The sequence below is a fragment of the Mus pahari genome, chromosome 12 (assembly GCF_900095145.1).
Source record: "Mus pahari chromosome 12, PAHARI_EIJ_v1.1, whole genome shotgun sequence".
In the NCBI taxonomy this organism is placed as follows: domain Eukaryota; kingdom Metazoa; phylum Chordata; class Mammalia; order Rodentia; family Muridae; genus Mus; species Mus pahari.
In genome coordinates this window covers 33,124,087-33,147,225 of record NC_034601.1, presented here as the reverse complement: position 1 = coordinate 33,147,225, position 23,139 = coordinate 33,124,087, and the positions used below count along the sequence as shown (strand labels likewise).

General features: G+C 39.4%; 1 protein-coding gene across 2 annotated transcripts in view; it reads right to left on the bottom strand.

Moving 5' to 3' along the window:
* Positions 1-23,139, bottom strand: part of Gsk3b (glycogen synthase kinase 3 beta) — a 156,048-nt gene that overhangs the window by 89,070 nt on the left and 43,839 nt on the right. For both annotated transcript variants that reach the window (XM_021209356.2, XM_021209355.2), the window contains exon 2: positions 10,508-10,701. In XM_021209356.2, coding sequence (XP_021065015.1) covers positions 10,508-10,701 — 194 coding nt within the window. The remainder of the gene's footprint in view (positions 1-10,507; positions 10,702-23,139) is intronic.

The window sequence follows — 23,139 nt, the reverse complement described above, 5'->3', positions numbered from 1 at the left end:
AGACTCTCATTCAAAGACAGAAGAACACAGGAAATAAAAGGTCAACTGAAAAGCCTGGAGAAAGAAATAGGATAGGGACTAGAGGTCACCTATAGTTTCTGTTTCCAAAGGTTCCGAGGGCGCCTTCTGAACTCAAGGGCACCAATGTATGTGGTACAGAGACTTACACACATGTAAAACCCACCCACTCTTCCTTCCTTTCTTTCCTTCTTTTCTTCCCCTTCTTCCTTCCTTCCTTCCTTCCTTCCTTCCTTCCTTCCTTCCTTCCTTCCTTCCTTCCTTCCTTCCTTCCTTAGAATGCCTACCAGTGGTAGCCCATGCCTTTAATCCCAGTACTCAGGATGCAGAAGCAGGCAGACCTCTGTGAGTTCCAGGCCAGCCAGGGCTATGCAAAAAAGCCTGTCTCAAAAAAAAAAAAAAAAGTGGGAGGGGGGATTATCCCAAATATTACCTGATGGGATAATCATACCAAAGGTGCACAAAGAGCAACATAAAAACAAAGATGAATAAAAACAAGAAATTGTGACTATAACTTAATGACCACATAAAAAGGACAGGGTAATGGTTGAAATACCGACAAAAGAATTCAAGTGATCAATTAATTCAAAGAATATAAAAAGACAGACTGAAGAAATTAGGAAATTCATTCAAATCCTGAATAAAAGACAGCAAAATAAGAGAGAGAGAATTAGCAAAGAAATTAACATTGGGGGAGTTTTCCCCAAGCACTGTTAAATATGAATTATCTAATACAGGAATTAAACATTAAAATGCAAAGTTACTACTAATACACTAGACCAAGCAGAATACCAAAGACTGAAAATAAAGTTAAAAACAAAAAAACTACATTCAGACATTAGCAAAAAAAATTAGTAAGCATGCCCAAAACACTTAAGAACTGTTATGTTAACATGTAATAATTAAACCCATGGGTAGGAGGGACTGAGAAAAATTCTAAATGTACAAAAATACTATGCAATATGATGATAAAAATTTCCCAAAATCTAGGCTATAAAAGGACATCTAAGTAAAAAAGGCAGTAGAATTCTGAACATATGCACCCAAAGAAGAATTTCTTCACATTACTATGAAAATGCTAAGACCAGAGAAGCAAGAAATATCACTCAAAGCTATAATAAAGAATTTACAGAGGCAGACCAGTCCAACTAACACCAAAACTCTTAGTATAACTCCCTAAGAAAGCGTGGAATGATGTATTTTAGATCCTGCGAGTAACAGCAGGCTGACTTGTTTGGCAAAGTTGTAATATTTTTAATATGTACTTTCAGATTTCATTGTCATACTTTCGTGGACAGGCTGGCCCACTACTAAGAACTCAGCACTGCAAGAAGGACTGACTCCTCCTTCCATCTCTTATTGTTTGGACCTTTTGAGACAGGATTTCTCTGTGTAGCCCCAGCTGTCCTGGAAGTCACTCTGTAGACGAGCCTGGCCTTACACTCAGAGATCTGCCTGCCTCTGCCTCCCTAGAACCGGAATTAAAGATATGCCACCACACCCAGCTCCATCCCCTTTATTTTAAATTTAGTTCTTTGAGAATTTCATAAAACATATTTTGATCATATCTGCCCCTCCCTCCATGTCATCAATCCCCCCATCCATACCAACCTCTTTTTTGTGTTTCTCTCTATCCCCTTCCTCACCAACCACTTCTCTCCCCTCCACAAATATAGCTGATGTTTCCCATATACTCCTGAATATGTGGCCTTCCAGTGGAGTGTGGTCAATTTACCAGGGGTTACACCCTTAAAGTAAATGGATTCTCCGTCTCTAACAGTTTTCAGCTGCCAATAGCTCATGGGTGTGACTCACCCCCACCCCACACCCATGCTGGGATTTTGTCTAGCTTGGGCTTGGGATGGTCATGTGCATGCTGTCTACTAGAAATCTGTATGTGTAACTGCCCTACTGTGTCCAGAAGAGAGTTTTCTTTTAGTCACCCACTGACTCTAGCTAACTCAGACTTACTTTTATCATGACTCCTGAGCCCTTAAGAAGAGAGGTATATAAATATCCCATTTAGAGGAAAGCATTCCATAATCTACTACAAAAAGCAGTTTCTCTAATGAATGGTAAGACAAGCACTGTGTCTGGGTACAATGATAGATCTTTAGGAGTCATTTCAATACTATTCCACTTAGAAGAGAAACAGTGAGCAGTAGGCTCTCGCCTAGGGCCTATGACTTACCCAGCCCCAAGTTCTTGGCCCAGATAAGGCTTTCAACTTGTGCAGCTTGATTCAATCTAATTTAAAAAGTGGTTGGTTATTCCCATTACAGTCCTGCCACTACCACACCAGTGGGAATGTCTTGCCAGGCATGCAGCTCCCATTTGTTCCCATAGTTGTTCCCATTGTTGCTGCTCCCAGTTTTCACAGCTAAATTAAGGTGAAAGTACACATGCAACGTTTATCTCTCTAGGTCTATATTACCTCACACAGAATTAATGTTTGACTAAAATTTTCACCATTTTGTTTTTACAATATTCTTCTGTGTGAATATATACCACATTTTCATTATTTATGTATCAGCTGATAGACATTTAGGCTATTTCCATATCCTGGCATACTGAACATGGATGAGCAAGTACCTCTGTAGTAAAACAAGTGTTTCTTATGTATATAACCAAGGGTTATAGCTAGATGGATGGGTAGATCTATTTCTAGCACTTCTGAAGAAATCTCACACTGATTCCAACAGTGGCTACACCAGTCTGCACTACCACCAGCAGGCCCAGTAGCTCCCTTTCTTTACCTGCATTTGTTGTCTTAGGCATTATAATGGCTAGGAAATGTAATTTATTTTTCTTGGTGTTGTAAGGATGTTAAACATTCTGCTAACGTCTTTCTCAGCCAGCTGTTTTTCTTCTCTTGAACATTCTGCTGATTTCCATGCCTCCTCCTGACCCCGTTTGAAATGGGCTTTCTCTACCTAGTCCTGGCTATCCAGGAACTAGAGATCTCCCTGCCTCTGTCTCTCCAATACTGGGACTAAAGGCATGTGTCCCCCCCCCCCCCCCCAAATCACTATGCTCTGGTTTTTAATTGAATTTTGATGTTCAGTTTTTGTTTTAGTTCTCTGTATATTCTAGACACAAGCCCTCTGTCAGATGCAGACCTAGTAAAAAGATTATCCCTTATGGGCTGTAGAGAAAACTATGAATTCTTCCCTTCCTATCTGTATATCCTTTATCTCTTTCACTTCCTTATAGCACTAGCTAAGACTTCAAACACTGCAGTGAACAGAAATAGAGAGGGTGGACATCCTTGTAGTATCCCTGATTTTTGTGGAAATGCTTTGAGCTTTTCTTTATGCATATGATATTGGCTATGGGTTTATTGTATATTTTCTTTATTATGTAGATATATACTCTCTAACTCTGTATTCTCTGGGATTGATCAGGTTTTATCAAAGCTCTTTTGGAGTCTATATAGTGGATTATTTTTTTTTATTGATTTGTTACTGAAGCATCCCTGTACTTCTGGGATGAAGCAGACTTGATTACGGCCTATATCTTATGTTACTGAATTTAGTTTATATGCTACACTCAGTAAGAATGGTTCCTATAAGCTCATATATTTGAATGTTTAGTCAGCAGGGAGTGACTACTTGAAAAATTATAATAATGGGAGATGTAGCCTTGTTGGAGTAGGAATGGCCTTTCTAGAGAAAGTATGTCACCGGGGGTGGGCTTTAAGGTTTCAATAGCCCATGTCAGACCCCACGGATCAGGCTTATAGAACTCAGTTACATCTTCAGCAACTATGTCTGCTTGCATGACACCTTGCTCCGTAACACGAGGATATTGGACTAACCTCTGAAAACTATCTTTCATAAGAGTTGCCTTGGTCATGGTGTCTCTTCACAACAACAGAACAGTGACTAAAACAGAGGTTGGTACTAAGGACTGGGTATTGCTGTGACAGGTTTGACCATGCTGTTTGTTAAGGAAATGTGGAAGTCTTTGGGACTTTGTATTAGAGTGCTGTTAGATGCTTTAAGCACACCTTAATGGGTACTCTAGTAGGAGCACAATGCTGAGGGCAATCTGAACTGTGGAAGGCCTAGCTCAGGACAGTTCAGAAGGGACAAATACTAGTGAATGGCCTAGAGAACATTTTTGTGGTTTCTTTTTGGCCCTTGTCCTAAACTTCTGCCTAAGGCTAAAGTGAAGAGATAGCCTAGTATTAATTCTGTTTTGTGGCTACTATTTATTATAGCAGAAAAGGATGGCGCTGGACAAAGAGATACAGAATGTACTCTGTGCAGGGGCTGGGGGGAGGTGGACAAAGAACATTGGGGAAAGGTGAAGTCAAAGCTTAAAGGAAAGTCTGATGTTAAGCTTCTAACTTGTGAAAAGAAAAGCTTAGGCAGTGAAGAAAGCTATCAACAACAGAAAGCTGATGTAAATGTTTTTGAATTAGGTGGCCAAGTTCAGCCCCACCAAGCAGCAGGCCTTGGCAGCTTTGGCCTCATGATTCTGTCTTGAAAGTCAAGGATACAAGACAGGGGTTGTGGAATCTCCCTCTCTATCTATCTAAGGAAAGCCACTGAGGCCAGGCATGTGCCAGGGGCATCCCTGAACAGAGGCCCAGAGAAGCTATTGCAGGAAGCTGTGAGGAAGAAGCCTAGAGTCATGAGACACCTGCTAACAGAATGTGGAACCAGCCCAAGGGAAAGAAGTATGTTGCAGTCAACAGAGCTGGAAGGAGTTGGAGATCTGAAGAGCACTGTGACAGCAGACATGGACATTTAGAATTTAGAGTTTGCCTGGCTGTTTTTTGGCCTTGCTCTGGCCCAGTGTTTACTTACAGTGTGTCCTCCCTTTTGGAATGCTATGAATATTCTATGCCATTGCATATTGGAAGCTGTGGTCTGCTTTTTATTTTGATTTTACAGAGGACTACAGTTAAGAGATCACCATGAGTCTAAAAGATACTTTGAACTTTGGACTTTTAAACACAGTGTTGATACTGTGACAGACTATGTGGAACTGAATGCATTTTTAGGATCAGGGAGTTGAATGTGGTACTTTAAATAATAGAGACTTTCATAGGCGCATATGTTTTAAATACTAAGTCACCAGGGAGTGACTCTATTTGGAAGGATTAGGAGGATTAGGAGGTGTGGCCTTATTGGAGGAAGTATGTCACTGGGTTTGAGCTTTGAGGTTTCAAAAGTCCCAACCAGGCCTAGTAGCTCTCTTTATCTTCCTGTTGCCTACAGATCCAGATGTAGAACTCTTACCTACTTCTCCAGCACTATGTCTGCCTGTTTCCCGACCATGAAGATAATGAGCTATACCTCTGAAACTGTAAGCTAGCTCCCAATTAAATGCTTTCTAAGAGGTACTTTGGTCACTGTGTATCTTCACAGCAACAGTACAGTGATTAAAGCAGTTTGTATGTGCTTTACTGGGAATTTTTGCATCCATATTCATCATATATGAGAAAAACTGGCTTATAGTTTTCTTTTACTGTTAGTATCAAAGTAATACTGACTTTGTAAAAAGAATTTGAAAATATTCCTTCCTTTTCTACTTTATAATTTGAGTAACACTGGCATTAATTAGTTTGTCTTCTTTGCAGGTTTGGTAGAATTCTACACTGAAACCATCTGGCCTGATCTCCTACTGAGGAGTTTGATTGCTTCTATCTCACAGTTTGTTTGGGGCTGTTGGAATCATACTTCACTTTGATTTAACTTTGTATGTAGGTCATCTAGAAATCTATCCAATTCTTTTATATTTGTTCAGTTTAGTAGGATATAGAGTTTTTAAATGTGTTCTTATAATTCTCCAAATTTCCTCAGCATTTCTTATGTTTCCATCTCATGTTAGCCTTGGTTTTGATTATCTCTTCCCATAGACTGTTTTGGGGTATTATTTGTTCTTATTCTGCCAAGGCCTTTACATGTATTAATGATATTAATTTGAGATCTGTTTTTCATGTAGATTTACACTGAGAGCTGTAAATGTTCTTCTTGGGACTGCCTTCATTATGTTTCATAGATTTTAGTGTGTTATGTTCTCATTTTCATTCAGTTCTTAGAATTTCTAAATTTCCTTCTTGATTTCTCCTTTCATTCGATTATCATTCAGTAGTTTCAAAATATCTGTGGATTTAGATTTAAGTATTTTTAATGAAGTTGAAGTTTTTTTTAATGTGTTTACTACATATTTAGAATTATAATACTCTCTTGATGGATTTTCCTTATTTCTTCTGATTACTTTGAGGTCAATTAGAATATTAGAATATTTATACCTACTGGTTTTTTAGTTCATTTGCTTAGAATACTTTTTTCTATCTTTTTACCCTTAAATGGTGTCAGTTGTTGATAATGAGGTTTACTGGGGGCATCAAAAGTATTATATTTTCTAATCTAATTTGCAAGTCTGTGTCATTTTAATGGGGAAACAGAGTCCACTAATATTATGATTTATTATTGAAAGATGTGTTATTAGTTCCTACCATTTTGTTGCTTCTATGTTGTTTCCTCTTGGCATTAGCTGTCCTGGCAATATTTCTTTATTCCTTGTGTCCTCGAGTGTGCTTACTCTTGTCTTTAGATTGAAGTATTTCTATTTCCTCCAGCATCCTCTGTTGAGCTGGCTTGGTGATCATAAATTCCTTTAATAGTGAAAAAACTTTTATTTCTCCTTCAAATTTAGTGATAGTTTTGTTGGGTATAATATAATGTTTAGGTTGATGGTTGTGTTCTTCAGAGCCCGGCATACATCTCTCCCAGACCTGGCTTTAAATGATTCTGTCAAAAGTAAGGTGTTATTCTGACGGTCATGCTTTTTGTTACTTGATTTTGTCTTATGCTTTCAACACCCTTTATTCTGTGGTTTTAATGCTTTATCTATGATTTGATGAGTTTCTTTAATCCTGTCTATTTAGTATTCTGTAGGTCTCTTTTACCTTGTGTATGTGTATGTGTGTGTGTGTGTGTGTGTGTGTGTATATATATATATATATATATATATATATATATTCCTCTAGGTTTAAGACTTCTGATTTTATTAAAAATATTCACTTTGTCTTCACTATGGTATTTTCCTAAATCTAAAGTACTTTTTTAGTTACATTTGTTTTCTTTTTCTTCAAATCACCTTTCTTCTATCAGTATAGCCATATAGAATGTGTAGGTGAGATAGGACCTTTATTGAAAGCTCCTGGTTCTCTCCCTGTAAGTTCTGCTACTATCTGCCTGACCTTTGCTGACACTCTCCTCTGCTGTCTTTTGGTGTATCTAACCAAATCAAGTTGCTTTATCTTAAGGAAGCTCTACTCGACCTAAGTTTCGGGATTGCAGATCTTGAGAAACTGGATGTGTAGTTAAGATGCACATCTTGAGAAACTGGATGTGTAGTTAAGATGTTTTTGTTTTTTTGTTTTAAATATGGCTCTGTGGGCAGGGGTGTCAGGTGCCTAGGCTGGGATCTTTCGGGACCACTGGACTGCACTACTTGCACAAGGTGTATGGCTCTACAAGGACCATCCTCCAGCACTTCAATTTTCCTACAGGTACCTTTCAGCTTCAGGTTAATAAACCTAAGTTTCTATGGTCAATGAACACGTCTATATAGGACATGAAGACTATCTGTTTATCAATTGGAAAAGCAAATAGTTTTTTGGGTTTTTTTTTTGTTTGTTTGGTTGGTTGGTTTTTTTGTTTGTTTGTTTGTTTTTGGTTTTGGTTTTTCGAGACAGGGTTTCTCTGTATAGCCCTGGCTATCCTGGAACTCACTCTGTAGACCAGGCTGGCCTCGAACTCAGAAATCCGCCTGTCTCTGTGTGACTGAAACTGCCTGAAAATGAGATCACCATATTTAAAAAGTACAAAGACATTTTTAAAGAGGGGAAAAGAAACCAAAAAATGTAAGCAGCAGCATGTACTAATTCAAATCCCTTAGCATACTAGATATTATCTCTTCTCATCCTTCCAATATGTTATACATAGGCATACATATTCACAATAAAAAGTACTGAGTTCACATTCACTATTCTCCCTTTATCCCAACCACAAGAAAAAAACAAACAGAAGACTAGAACCCTGTGACTCAGTGCAAAAGGAGAACTAAAATGAATAGTTAATGAACTAAGATCACTAATTTAAAATGCAGTTTACTAATACTCAATTTGTACTAAAAGTCACTTTCCAGGACTGTCTTAAAATTAAAGGACTCCTACATCAATCAGATAGCTAGCTCAAGTTACCCCCACACCACAAGCATTCCCTATCAAACAAACACCAATTTTAATTAAGTAATGTGTCATGTAAGCCAGGCTTTATGAAATATCTAGGACTTTCCTTAAGCTGCTAAATTCCTAGCATGTAGCAGCAGCATGGCAGTGTGGTACAATAGTATCAGCTTTCTAAATTATGGTCTATTTAGAATGTTCACTAATCTGTAGAGTGAGGTATCATTTCTCACCTATCAGATTAGCAAAATTCAAAAGTAATGCAAGTTTGCTAGTAAAGCCATGGAAAAATAACCACCTATTTACTAAGAGAATGTATAACAGCACAACCCTCATGAGGTAGAATTTAGCACAAACCATGTATATTTTGGAGCCTATCTATCCAGACATAAAACTTTCTCTAATACAGAAGGAGGTCTGCACAATGCTACTGAACCACTTCTCTTTCAGATTGCCAAGTAACCAAAGTATACCTTAAATACGCATAAACTGTCAAGACTCAATTAGCTAAGCAGTAGTACAAGATCATGGAGAAAGATTTCTTCTAATCTACTATTATCTTTATTTAGACCTCCCAGCCACAAATTTTAAAAAAAGACAAGAATCAGATCTGTTGCCAACATTTAAACATTGCTATGGGAGTCTTGGGTCATTGGGATAATACAAAAATTTGTTGAAAAGGAAAAATGTGAACTCATTATTTGTAGTTGCTATGGTCAATTATAAAATAAAAGGTAATCCATTATAATAAATAATAAATTAGAATATAAACAATTACCAGGGACTAGGGAGGTGGCTCAGCATGTAAAGGAGCTTCCCAGGAAATGTGACTATCTAAATTCCACCCTGGGACCCACAATCTGGAAGGAGGGAGCCTGCTCTCACAGCTTGTTCTGGCTCCATCATGTACCACAGCATATGCATGTCCCCACAGTAAATAAATGTAACTGAAAGTTTAAAGCTCACCCCAAATTCTTTCTTTAAATGCTAAATAAAGGGCTGGTGAGATGGCTCAGTGGGTAAGAGCACCTGACTGCTCTTCCGAAGGTCCAGAGTTCAAATCCCAGCAACCACATGGTGGCTCATAACCATCCATAACAAGATCTGACGCCCTCTTCTGGTGTGTCTGAAGACAGCTACAGTGTACTTACATACTGCTTGTGGACGTTGTACATCGTGGTGCGCACTAGGCTCCGCACCACGATGTACAACGTCCACAAGCAGATCTACATTTAAAAATATAAGATCTATACGATCTATAAAAAAAAAAAAAAATTAGGGCTGGTGAGATGGCTTAGTGGGTAAGAGCACCCGACTGCTCTTCTGAAGGTCTGGAGTTCAAATCCCAGCAACCACATGGTGGCTCACAACCATCCGTAACAAGATCTGATGCCCTCTTCTGGAGTGTCTGAAGACAGCTACAGTGTACTTACATATAATAAATAAAATAAATCTTTAAAAAAAAATTATAAAATTTCGTCTTTAAAAATTCAATGGAACACCAGGTAGTGTTTTTTAATCCCAGCAATAGGGAGGCAGAGGCAAACAGATCTCTATGAGTTCAAGGCCAGCCTGGTCTACAAAGCAAATTCCAGAACAGCAAGGATTACATAGAGAAACCTTGTGTTGAAAACCAAAAATCCATGGAGTCAATAAGATAGCTCAGTAGGTCAAAGTGCCTGCTCCCAGGCCTGACGATCCCCAGGTCTCACACAGGGGGAAGGACAGAGTTCTACAATCTGCCCTCTCAACATAAATATGTCTCCCCTCAACCCTACACACACAACTCAAATAATTAAGTGTAATAAAAAAAATGTAAGTCAATGTCATAAGAGAGAAGTATGGCAAGCTAAATGGTTATGTATACTTTTTTCTCCAAACCAACTGGTAACTTTTATACAGTTTTACTCCCAATCCAGCAGTTGTAGGTTGAAGATGAGAGATTTAATAGGAAAGTAAAACAAGAAGCAGTCACAAATCATACTGCTGGTTCTCATCATTTAGGAAGTATAGGAAATGACAAACAAATTTGTAAAAAATAAATCCAATCCAATAAATCTGCCTCAATGATGAGTTCAGAGCAAGTCTGGGCTATAGCTATCTAGTAACACAGAAAGGGAGGGAAGGGAGGAGAGAGGAGTAGGGGAGGGGGTAAGAGGGGAAGAAGGGGAAGGGGACGGGGAAGAGGAAGGGGAAGGGATATGGTTCAGTAGTTAAGAATAATAAATTTTTTTAAAAATATACAGCAATGAAGACGCACAACACATTGTGTCTTCTTACCTTAAATCGCTTGTCCTGCAGAACTTTCTTGATGGCAACCAGTTCTCCGGAATCACAAAGTTTGGCTTGATATACCACACCAAATGATCCATTTCCAATCACTTTAGTGTCTGTATAACTGACTTCCTGAGGCCTGTCAGGACCCTGTCCAGGAGTTGCCACCACTGTGGTTACCTTGCTGCCATCTTTATCTCCTACAAGAAGAAAGATTTAAAACAAAAATGAGAACCATAAAGGAGAAAACAAAAAACAAAAACAAAGCAAAAAACCCTGCCAACGCAAAGTAAATATATTCTTTAAATATTTATCAATTTAGCATGTAAGATAGTTTTCAATTACAAGCAATTTAACCCACCGTTTATTTAGTTTCAAATTAAGTTTATTCTGCTTCATTTAAATACATAATATCATTTTCTGAAAACAACTGCCTACAATGTAAATACATTGTTGTCATAGAACAAATGGTATTGGGATGAGGAGGTTTGGAGAAGGGTGAATACCAGAAGACAACAGGGAGGGGAGACAGGATGAAGATGTGTGTGGATGAAACTGGAAGAATAAGAACTGGTTAAATACTACTGATGGGAAGTCAGCTTTGTGGCTTGTACCTGCAGTCAAAGCAAGGCCAATGCCAATCTGGGCACACCTTGAGACTATATATAAATACATGCAATGAAATTAAGGTTGCCCCAAGTCAAAGTGGGCTCCCTCATGACTTCTGTCTAGCTCATCTTTGAGCCCATTTACGTGAAAACAAATAAATACAGCTAAAAATGTGTAAGTAGACCAACTTCATCCTGACCATTCTGACCTTTGGAAAATAAGGCCTTGCTTTTCTGTATCTTATTCTCTTTTAACAACAAGTGTGTATAATAATACCTTTGAGAATATAGTCACATGAGGAAAAGAACGTTTACTTTAGGGATAACATAAAACACTGCACAATACTCCATTCTGAATTGAGCCAGTGTGTGTGTGTGTGTGTGGCTTACCGCCACACCTTCATCTCATTTACAGACCTTTCCTTACCTTTTTCCGTTGCCTCATCCTTAGCGACAAGCCAAAATGAGCCCTTGAAGCTCAGGACCAACTCCCATCTGACTAAGCAGTCCGAAATCGGCTCTGAACTCCACACTCTCCTAGGCCACAGGTGGCTCTCAAGGGCTTTAAACTGTTCTTTTAGTGACTTCACAATATACCTAAGTTCCAGAAACTAGATCACCTAGAAACGACAATCATAAACCCCCCACCTGCTCTCTTTCCTAACAAATCTAACACCAAACCAATACAAAATATAAAAATATATGTATATAATGTAAATTATTTGGCCTCATAGACGATCTTTGTTTCTCTTCCATTGTGTGACTTTTACTTTTAAGATGCTAAGTGAACTCATCCTAACCTAAGGAAGAAATGACTCTCTTAGGCATTTCCCCAAATACCAGTTGCTTGATAAATGAATACTTAAAATGTTGGTGGCATACAATGACCAATATGCATGTCCACTTAACACAGACACGAGCCAATATGCAATGACTGAGATCAACCTTTCCTTAAGATATCCTTCATATCAGATACAAAACAATGACTGAAGTTTATGAGTGATTTCTAAAGATAGCCAGGTGATTTACAGGTAGTCTGCATTGTTTTCAGTTTCAAGGCAAAACACTAAAAAAAAAAAGTATTAATTAATGCAAATTTCAAATTAGCATAGCATCATTTGTTAAAAGACACATCAACACCACAGTTTTTATTTAAGCACTACTATTGCTTTTGGATGGATACAAACAGCAGCAGAAGCCAACACAAGTATTGCAGGCCTCAGCTCTTAAATGCGCACTATGCCATAACTTCTTGTAAAATAACGCAGATGTCTTCTAAAACCTACCATGTTCTATCTTCAAAATTCTGACTGCTTATCTTAATTACAATTTTTCAATTGGCTGTAAATTCTATCTTCTCCATCCTCCTTTTTCAAAAAAATAAAAAAAAAAAAACCCTCAGTTTTCTTGTCTTTTTCTTTTTTCTTTTTCTTTGTTTTGACTTTTGGTTTTTTGAGACAGGGTCTCCTTGGAACTCACTATATATACAAAGTCAGCCTGGAATTCAGAGAGCCACCTGCCTCTGCCTCAGTACCATACCCAGTTGATTTTTTAAAGATAGATTCACAGTCTTTTAAACTCTAAATAAAGAGATGCAGGGCAGTGAGATGTAAAAAAATTAAAATTCAAAGTATTGAGTACATTTTATTATCTAGTTATTTAAAAAAAAAATAAAAAGCCAAAACAATTTCCTAAAGTGTTTTTCTCCATAGTATGAAAGTTAAAGCCACATTGTCAAGAACTCTGGATTAGTAACTCTACTAAACAAGTCTGCTTTCCAAACCTCATGTCTAATTCACAGAACAAAGCTTTCCTACTTTAGAGCAGATAATGTAATGAATGGTTGCTGGGCTTCACAGTACAAAGAAAAAGTACGCCTTTCTACTGTATGAAGGCATTTCAACATAGACTCACAGTTTTGAACTGGTTCCTGGAAGACACGCCTAGCACAGAGCATCCAGGATGAACTTCGTTCGCTGTGTGCCTCCACAGGTAGGCCTCCCAGAGTCTCCTCCTGTTTCAGGACACTGAGGACACACTCCTGAAGACAACCAACACAACCCTGGGATGTTGCCTGTTTCCCATTGCCAAGTCCTAAGCCTGGTAATGTCCAGTTATCTAGTAACCTGACCAGCAGGTGGGAAAAGGTAGAAATAAAGTAACTGCTAAAATATTAAGTAGACAAGAAAAACTAAGTAGGCTTATGTGTGCCTAGTCAAGATTTGGGGGGTGGCGGAGGTGAAGTATCTCACTCACTGTGTAGATCTGGCTGGCCTCAAACTCCTTATATAAACCAGAGATCCTTGAACTCAAAATCCCACCTGTCGCAACCCCAAGTGCAACATCACCACACCAAGAGTCTTGATACCCTCCCCTTTGACTGCCACAATGACCAACCCTTTAGTAGAAATGGAAGATTTATTCTATTTTCTCTTAAGCACTTAGAGAAACTGCAGAGAATGCCTGTGAGTCACAGTCTCTGCTGTCATTCCATGTCTGGAGTACCCAAGAAGCACTGTCTCTCAGGCTACACACAACTCAATAATCCTAGAACGTTTATTTCAAAATCATCAAGCTTTTCTGACTGCTTTATTTAAAGTTTAACTTCAAAAAAGTGTGGATCTGTCTTCAGAAATGAGCCAGGCATGGTGGCACAAACACTTAATCCCAATTCTCAGGAGGCAGGAGCAGATGGATCTCTGTGAGTTTAAGGCCAACCTGATCTACAAATTGAGTCCAGGGCAGCCAGGGCCATTACACAGAGAAACGTTGTCTTGAAAAATAAAATAAAATAAATTTTAAAAAGAAAGTGACAAAACAAAAATTTCAAAGATTAGACTCTGTGACATCTAAGTAACTGAAGATTCACCACTAAAAGTTAGATTATTCTGTACTACATTAGAACACTATTGACATACAAAACCCAAAGTCCTCATGAAAAACTAAAAATCATAATATATCTGTTACATTAGAAAAAGAGATAAACTATTCTGCCTTAGAATATATGGCTTAACAGTTCTCACCTAGTTATATGACACAAACCATTAAAATAAAATTGGTCTTCAGAAATTGTCACCATCTCTCAGGTAGAACACCAGAGCAGGGGCAATTAGCTAGCACGGCTCCAAACCTTCTTGCCAAACAAGATGCTTGTATCTCCCTGCTTTTTTACCACAGTAGAGAAATCTGAAATATATCAATCATAATACACCTTTCATGAAAATCATGAAAAGACCTTGTGCAATGTAACAACCACATTCCAGCCAGAAAGATGGCTCAGCAGGTGACATGCCTGCTGTGCAAGGAAAGAACCCAGGCTGGAAAGTGGAAAGGTCCTCTGCCTCCACACGTGCACAATGGAATACACGATGCTCACACCCATCACACACACACTTATACATAAAAAACAAAGACTGTGTTTCACTGGAGGCTGTTAAGTATAGAATACAAATGTGGAATGAACATCCAAAAACTCAAAAGCCCAACTCAAGAATAAGAATTTAAGATTCTAGCATTGTTGTTTAATTTTATATGCAATTATATGAATTAATAAATCTTAATGCAGTTTGCTTATTTAGCAAAGCCAATAATTTGATGGTTTTTTCCTTTTTTAATTAATTTTTCTTTATTTCATCTGCATTGGTGTTTTGCCTGCATGAAAGTGTGAGAGGATGTCAGATTCCCTGGAACTGGAGTTACAGACAGTTGTGAGCTGCCACTTGAGTGTTATGGATTGAACGTGGATCCTCTGGAAGTGCAGTCTATGCTCTTAACCTCTGAGCCATTTCTCCAGCCCTTTTTTTTTTTTTCTTCTTCCTCTTAAAGAGGCCAGTTCTTAAAATCCAGAGCTGAGAAAAAGCAACAAGTGAAACATCTAACCAGCAGGGTTTTAGGGAATGTCACTAAGTCTCACAACCAGGAGAATGGCCCTGAAACCATCCAGGTGCTGCTCCCGAGACCTGAAGCATGCAATGGAGACCTGAAGCAGGCAATGGAGACCTGAAGCATGCAATAGGGTTGGCAACAGCTACCGTAAAACTCTCCCTCTGCCTCAAGACCATGGTCTCCACGTATGACACACACTGACAGGAGTGCAACATGCCATCTGGGGCTGCCGAGAGGCTGCCAAGCTTCCACTGTGTGGAGGGAGAATAACACTACCTATCATTTTTTAATCACTAAGGGAAATAACAGTCATTTTTAACTAAGATTATGGTTGTCAGAAAGGGAAACACTGGCTGCTGTCATTTTTCAGGTTTAAATAAACCAGCTCTGTCTAAACCGCCTAAAGAACAGCTATTAAAGCAGACACACTCCCAAAGTAAACACATTTGCTTAGATACATGAACAACGTTGGAGTCACAAAGGGAAATCAAGAACTATAGATTCAGGCAAATTCTAAAATCTCACAGCAAGATTCAACTCTTCCTTGGGGACTTTCTACACCACAGTGTCATTGTTCACAGACGCTGGGGCAAATGGAGCCGAGGAAGACAGAAAAGGAACGCCAGGAAATCAGATAATGCAGTCGTAATGGGCAGCAGCTTTTAGTCCAGGGCAGTTCCTTTGCAAACCTTTTATTAAAAAAATGTTTTTCAATGCCACCTAATCCTATGTAACACATTAGGGTAAACTTAGCAAGCAGAAAGAGTGACCTGAATCTGTGTGTCTGAAAGGGCTGGCCCATGCTGCACCGTGCTCATTTACCGCATGCAGCGTTGGCTCTGAACGCACAACACTCTGTGCTGTGCTTCTACAACACAAACTGCCAACCAAGGAATCCCGCCCAGAACACCTTGATTCAGGTTTAAGACTACTGTACATTATGAACTACAGTGGTTTTTTTACTATACATATAAACACATATAAAGTTTTTTGCTCTCATAGAAAATTGTTTAATTAGAGAAAACAAAGACTTTTCATATTTTTCTATCATCATCCCTCTACATGTAACAAATTATATATCTCCAAATTGTATTATATTAGAATGTTTTATTTTTTAAATTGCTGTTGAAGCTGGAGAGATGGCTCAGTAATTTAGATCAACTGTTGCTCTTTCAGAGAACCAGGGTTTAAGTCCCAGAACCCCACGATAGTCTTACAGTTACCAACTTTATCTTCAGTTCCAAGGGATCCAACACCCACACTCTACCTAAGTCATGACAAACATGCAAGCAGAAAAACACTTATATAAAAAGAAGTAAATACATGAACTTTTTTTTTTTCAAAACTGCAATCTTAAAACTGGACGACTGTAAAAAGAGATGATTCAGAACCCCAATTGTATGCAAAGCTCCCAGCTGAGGTTACAGTCCACCGTCACAGAAGAGTCACAGCCCAGGAGCTGGAACAAAGGCGTGCATATGTGTTCGTGCCTGGCATGTGTTCTAGGATTCCATGTTTGGTGAACGAGGCTACCTGCAGTGGGTGGTCAGCTCACCTCACTTAACAGAATCCCCACAGAGTTATCCAAAGGCTCATCTCTCAGATAATACCAACCTCTGTCAAGCTGTTAATACTATGTCAACACACTTCTACCATGCTATACTATGTATTTATGCAAAGCAGTATTCTCAGCATTGATCATTATATAATCAAGATATGCATCAACTATGAAACCGCTGAAGTAGGGATCAGTGGCACGGTGCTTACCTTACATGTAATTCTGAAGAAATTCTGTATCATGTAGTAGCAAATATTTAGATTTAATTATTTATGTAAGAACAAACAAACATCTATGTCATTTAGTACGAAAACTTGATTTTGTCTTTAGTATGTGGGAAAATTATACCTATAATGAATTTTCTGAAATATATTTGACTTGTTAGCAGTAAATGTACACTATATTATGTATATTTGTTTTAGAATTTTTAAATGGCACTATGTTCTCTGTGTGTGTGTGTGTGTGTGTGTGTGTGCTCGTGCACGCGTGCTTTTGGGAGTAGTTTCTCTCCCACCACTGTGGGATCCAGCTGATGAACTTATATCATAAGTACAGTGAGTGTCCTTACCCACTCAGCAATCTTACTGGCACTGTACACCTATTTTACATATTGATACACCTGGCATTGCATAGATTTGTTTCAAACAAAAAGGGGTCACAAGAAGAAAAGTTTTACAAAACCCTGAGACTCTGCAATCAATTACCACCTAGGTCAGACAGGGAATACGCCTTCCCTGGTGGCCTAACAGGACCGCTGTGACTGACACAAAAGGAACTGTAACAGAACTGGCATAAACCCTCATTTGTATGAAGGAGGGTCACTTTTTGAGCCAACTAATTAACACTCCTGTATTGCCTCCCCTAGTGCTGCAACATTAGGCTCAATAAAAAGATTGTACTGAATGGGCTTTTCTTACCTGCTTCTAGTGCAGCAGACTGCACTGGTAGCAGCAAGAGGTCAGCCAGTGACATGAGAGACAGGACAGTGGCCACAGAGTCGGGGCAACAACAGATGCAGCAGTACAACCCATTACAGAGGGTGCAATTTCCAGCTTTGAAAACTGCAGAGGAGATGGATCTACTAGCTGAACTGCAAAACCAAGGAAAGGCTGCCCCTGCCTAGACCAGCAGCAGTAGCAGGAAGCTGCCCAGCAGGGATCAGACAGTAGAGGGCGAGCTAAGCAGCCAACAAGCAGAGCTTCAAGAGCACTCAAGTGGCCAGGTGCCCTTAGTTACAGAGGCTATGAAACAGGTTACAGCTAACAGCAAAAGAAGCAGCAACTGGGGGTGGGGGTGGGGAGTGGAGGGTGGGGGTGGGATTAACAAACTCCCAAGCAGTAGCAGTCATAGTAGCTACAAAGCAAGCTGTAACAGTAGCTGCTATAAAGAGCTGAGAAACCCAACACTTAGGTACATAAACTGCAAAGCCAACTGCCAAGAAAGGCTGGGGAATTCTTAAAGAACCCTAACTGTCCCAGTAAATAGGCCTACACAGGAGCTACAAAACAAAAGGTGCTACCCACTTGTCTTAATCAGGGTTTCTATTCCTGCACAAACATCATGACCAAGAAGCATTTTGGGAAGGAAAGGGTTTATTCAGCTTACACTTCCACACTGCTGTTCATCACCAAAGGAAGTCAGGACTGGAACTCACACAGGGCAGGAACTTGGAGGCAGAAGCTGATGCAGAGGCCATTGAGGAGTGCTGCTGACTGGCTTACTTCTCCTGCCTTGCTCAGCTTGCTTTCTTACAGAACCCAGGACCACCAGGCCTGGGATGGCACCACCCACCATGGGCTGGGTCCTTCCCGCTTCATCACTAATTGAGAAAAATGCCTTATAGCTGGATCTCTCAGAGCCATTTCCTGAACTGAGGCTCCTTTCTCTGTGATAACTCCAGTGTATCAAGCTGACACACAAAACCAGTCAGGACAACACTATTGTTAGCCTGCCTGCTGTCACTGCTGTCAAACACTAAGACACTGGAAGAAAGGAAGGAAGGAAAGGAAGAAGGGAGGGAAAGGGAAGGAAGGAAGGAAGGAAGGAAGGAAGGAAGGAAGGAAGGAAGGAAGGAAGGAAGGAAGGAAGGAAGACGGGGAGGGAGGGAGGGAGGAAGGGAAGGAGGGAAATGTATACAAAAGCAATAGGAAAAAACAGAAGTTTTCTCATGGGAAAATAAGGACTCATATAATTTTTTTCAGTATCATAAGGATTTTAATCTATGCATACACACACATACACACACACACACACTCACACACACACACAGAGAGAGAGAGAGAGAGAGAGAGAGAGAGAGAGAGAGAGAGAGAGAGAGNGAGGGAGGGAGGAAGGGAGGAAGGGAGGAAGGAAGGAAGGAAGGAAGGAAGGAAGGAAGGAAGGAAGGAAGGAAGGAAGGAAAAGGAAAGAGGCCAAGAGCTTCTCCTTGCCTGCCCACTTTCCAAGTAAAGCCAAAGGACTCCACCCAGTTGACAGGTAACTAACCCCAGGTTTCGAAGCATCTGATCTACTGCTGTCTATCTGTAATACAGAAGGAGCTTCAGAGGGTTCTCCTGAGGAAGCTGACCACTCACTAAAAAAAAACTCACAAACTCAGGGAGTTTGGCTCTTTTAATGGTGCACTATATAGTGGGTGCTCAATAAATCCTACTCTTTGAATTCTAACTTACGGACAGATAAGGCAATGTCCTCCCTGTCTGCTGTGCTCTTTACCTCTGACTGTCACCTACTGCGGGGCTTATCAGAATGTGCTATACTTAGTAAAAGTACTGGCCCCTCGCTTAGCTAAGAGCTCTTAGGAAAACAGAGGTTATCTTGATCATTTCCCTCCTGCTTATTATTAGCACAGGATTTAGCACAATCAAAGTCCTCAGCAAATGTTTGTCTCAGGATTAACGGAGGCTGTTCCAGCAGCAGCACCGCTACACTTCCAGGACTGACAGACTCCACGCCACACCAACAGTGCTTTCACTTCTTCCTATGCTTGCCACTGATCGGATCCAAATCCTGGGGTTAAAGCACATGAATGCCTTCCAAATGGCAAACCTAGTTCAGGACTTAATGAACATTGGGCAGCACTCGCCACATGTGGGTCACCAGAGTCCAGAAGAGCTGCTGCTTCCAAACTCTCTCCCAATCAGATGCTATGGGCTTTGCTATTAAGAGGAGACATCGCTGTCCAGGGCCAAAACCTGTGTTCAGCAAAACTAAAACTTCAAATACTTCACAGAAAAGTCTGGTAACAGAATTTACTAGCTACCCAAAATTTTACTTGGAAATAGCTATACTTGTTTTAAACTAGTTTTAATTAACATATTTCTATCTTCTTTTAAGTATAATTGTACTTTAAATCAAGCAATAATATCAAAATAAAAATGAACTGCACTAGTTTAATTCTGAACTTAAATATTATTTTACTAATTTTTTAGCTATTTTTTTCAATCAAACCAAACTGAAAATGAATAAATATTTGACTCAATCTAATCCAACACTTGAAATAATTACAACATAGATTTTAGAAGCAAGTATCTGATATCTGATATCTGAAAGATATGCATGCTGTGCCCAAGCTGCTCTGACTTCAGAACTCTGATATTTACATTTTTGATGTGCTTGCCAAACTGCACACCTAAGAAGCAAAGGTAGACAGTCAGTACCTTTTCCTTTAAAAAGGCTAATTTTCCAGATTACCAATGTAGTAATACACGATACATAGAAGGAAAGAAGTACTTATAAGTACTTACAGTAAAAAAAAAAAAATTAAGAAAAAAAATTACTTTAAGATCTATGATTCTGAATGAGAGTTTCTTGCCCAGCCACAAATCCAAAAGAAAGACAGAAAAAGTTTTACAGAACTGGTGCATCTAGTTCTAGCCCATCCTGAGTGCAGCATCAGAATTAACACTCCACAGGTTTCACAATGGATTAGGTCTGTTAGGACTTACCACTCAGCCCTTTCATCACTAATACCGCCTGCCTTCTGACAACCCAGTGACACAATGTAGAGACTCACTAAATTGTTTTCCACTCAAATATGCACCAAAGATAAGCACGCTGCTTTCCCATAGCACATCACACTAGTTTAGGTTCATCTTTACACGTTTTAAAGTGTAAAATTATTAATCTAAAAATTACTGAAAAGTATTTGACACAGGGTCTACTTTCTCTAGGACCAATGTTTACTCTAGGTGGGCCATGGTTTACTAATTACTACATAACAACCAACCCCATTTCACACCTACTCACATGGCATAATGTAACGTAACTGCTCACATAAGTATTTAAAAGAATATCTGCAGCTGCCAGTATACTTTAGAAACTACACAGAGCTGAAAGTGACTGAAATAAATATACCAGACTTAAAAAGAGTTGGCAAATACACAATTAAACTGTCTGACAATCTTCCCTAGGACCAATCAAGATCATCGCACACCAGCATCACAACCAATGGTCATGTAGCACATCATGGTTTGCAAAGTGTGTTATCACACGTATCTATCATAAGCCAACCATAATCATAAAAGGGAGAGAAAACTGATTTGAAACCAGGGAGAGGGGGGTTAAAACTCAGAAGCTAACTGGATTATATAGTAAGAACAGAAACAAAACCCTGATCATCTGATCCACAAGTTCTATACACTGTGCAGTGCACCTAAAGGTGGAATAAACTGAGGCATGCAGACTCCAAAACAAACCCAAGAAAACTCAGTCCAATCCAAGAAGCACACATTTTGAGCAAAGTCTTCACATCTTTTAAAATTCAACAGCTTCATTTTGCCTGATATAAAATTACTTGAAAGATTCATGACTCATCTAAAATGAGTAAAAGGAAAGCCAGAAGTACCCTAAGTTAAATAAACAAATAGGGGACTTGAGAGCAGATATTTAAACAAAGTTATCACCATACAAAGGAATAATCAACTGCTTGCTTACTACCAGCCATTGCTCCTGCAAGACCAGAAGGAAAACGCATGGCAAGCAAGAGAACATGACTTTCCATGAGCAAAGACAAGTATGGAAAGCAGATCTCAACAATGTTGAGGTAACTATAATACTGTAATCTTTATAAATTCAAAAGTACAAATTTGCTTTAAAATGGATATTAAATAAAATGCCTTTAGCTTATAAACTAATATCTTTGATGTCAGACGATTCAAATAAAAATGGTAAAGAAGTACACTGCCCCCCCACTTCCCATCTGAACAGACTGCAGACACTCAGCAGCAGTTACTGAGCAGTCCAACACTTACCATTGCCATATTCTGACATCTGTAATCATTCACATATAAATCACCCCCTTCCCGTAAGCTTGCAATGTTTTTGTATCAGTGAAATCCCAGACAATTTTTCAAACACACCTCAAGTTGCGCTATCTTAGTGTTCTTTCGATCTTAGTTACTGGGGGGATGGGAGGAGGTCTTCCTTTCTTTTCCCTACAGACTTCGTTCTGACTTCATTCTAAACCCCCAAAGCTAAACCCAAGCTTAACTACAGGTAGGAAAGGCAAGCACAGGACTTCCCTTCTGTCCCAGTTAGTCCACAAAACAATGATCTACAGCTGCTGTAAGAGCAGCTCCCCACTTCCAGTGCCCCTCTTCTACTTGCTATTAGTCAATTTCTTATTTGTCACTGAGAATACACAATACTTATAGTAACCACTGCTCAGTTCTTTATAGGGCAGCCTAGGAAAATACACCTAAGATACAAAACCTGAAATCTTAAAATTTCAATAAAGTACTACCTAATAGTTTCATATGTAAGTATGTAACTATGAAAAGTAACCAGATAACAAAAGCATGGTCATTAACTTCATGTCTAAAAGAGACATCATACATAAATAAAATCACCTTTTCTAACCATTTCCCCAAATATCCTAATCTTTCTGTTGGATCCTTTAACTTACATATTAAATTCCTAAACTATGCTTATGTATGTTGACCAAAGCCCACTGATCCAGAAGAGTCAACTCTGTCAGTTTACGGAGCTAAACCACTTTGTGTCTCTCCTCATAAAGCTGCATTAGAAACACTGCTCCCTGGGCTCTTGGTGAAGAAAAAAGACACAGTCCTGAAGGACACAGCCCTGACCTTGCTGGGGGTCAGCCCTATCTTCCAGAGCCCCTCCCACTGCTCAGGTCAGCCCTCCTTCCAGAGCCCCTCCCACTGCTCAGGTCAGCCTTGGATGGCCCAAATGTCTCTAATTCTTTCCTTTTCAGATATTTTTGTCATCTCCAGTCAGATATTTCAATTGGACTTAAAGTCGACAGACGAGAATTTAAAAGCTCCTAATTGAACAAATCATTTGTAGAATCAGACAGTTTACCAAGCTACATTTAGAAAACAATGATAGTGATATCAAAACACATATGCTGTTTTAATTTGTAATAACCATTCAGGCTGAGAAAGTAAAACCCATTTGTCGTCGCTCTGTTTCCTCCTGCAGCAGCATCGAGTTCCCTGAGAACTGTCTGTGACAGTACTCAATCCAGTAGCTACTCAAGTAGGCAGGGAAGGGGAAGAAGACATGCGGAAGGGCTTCCTACACTTCATTTCTTACCTTGCCCCCAAAGCCCTGTGTTACTGAACTAC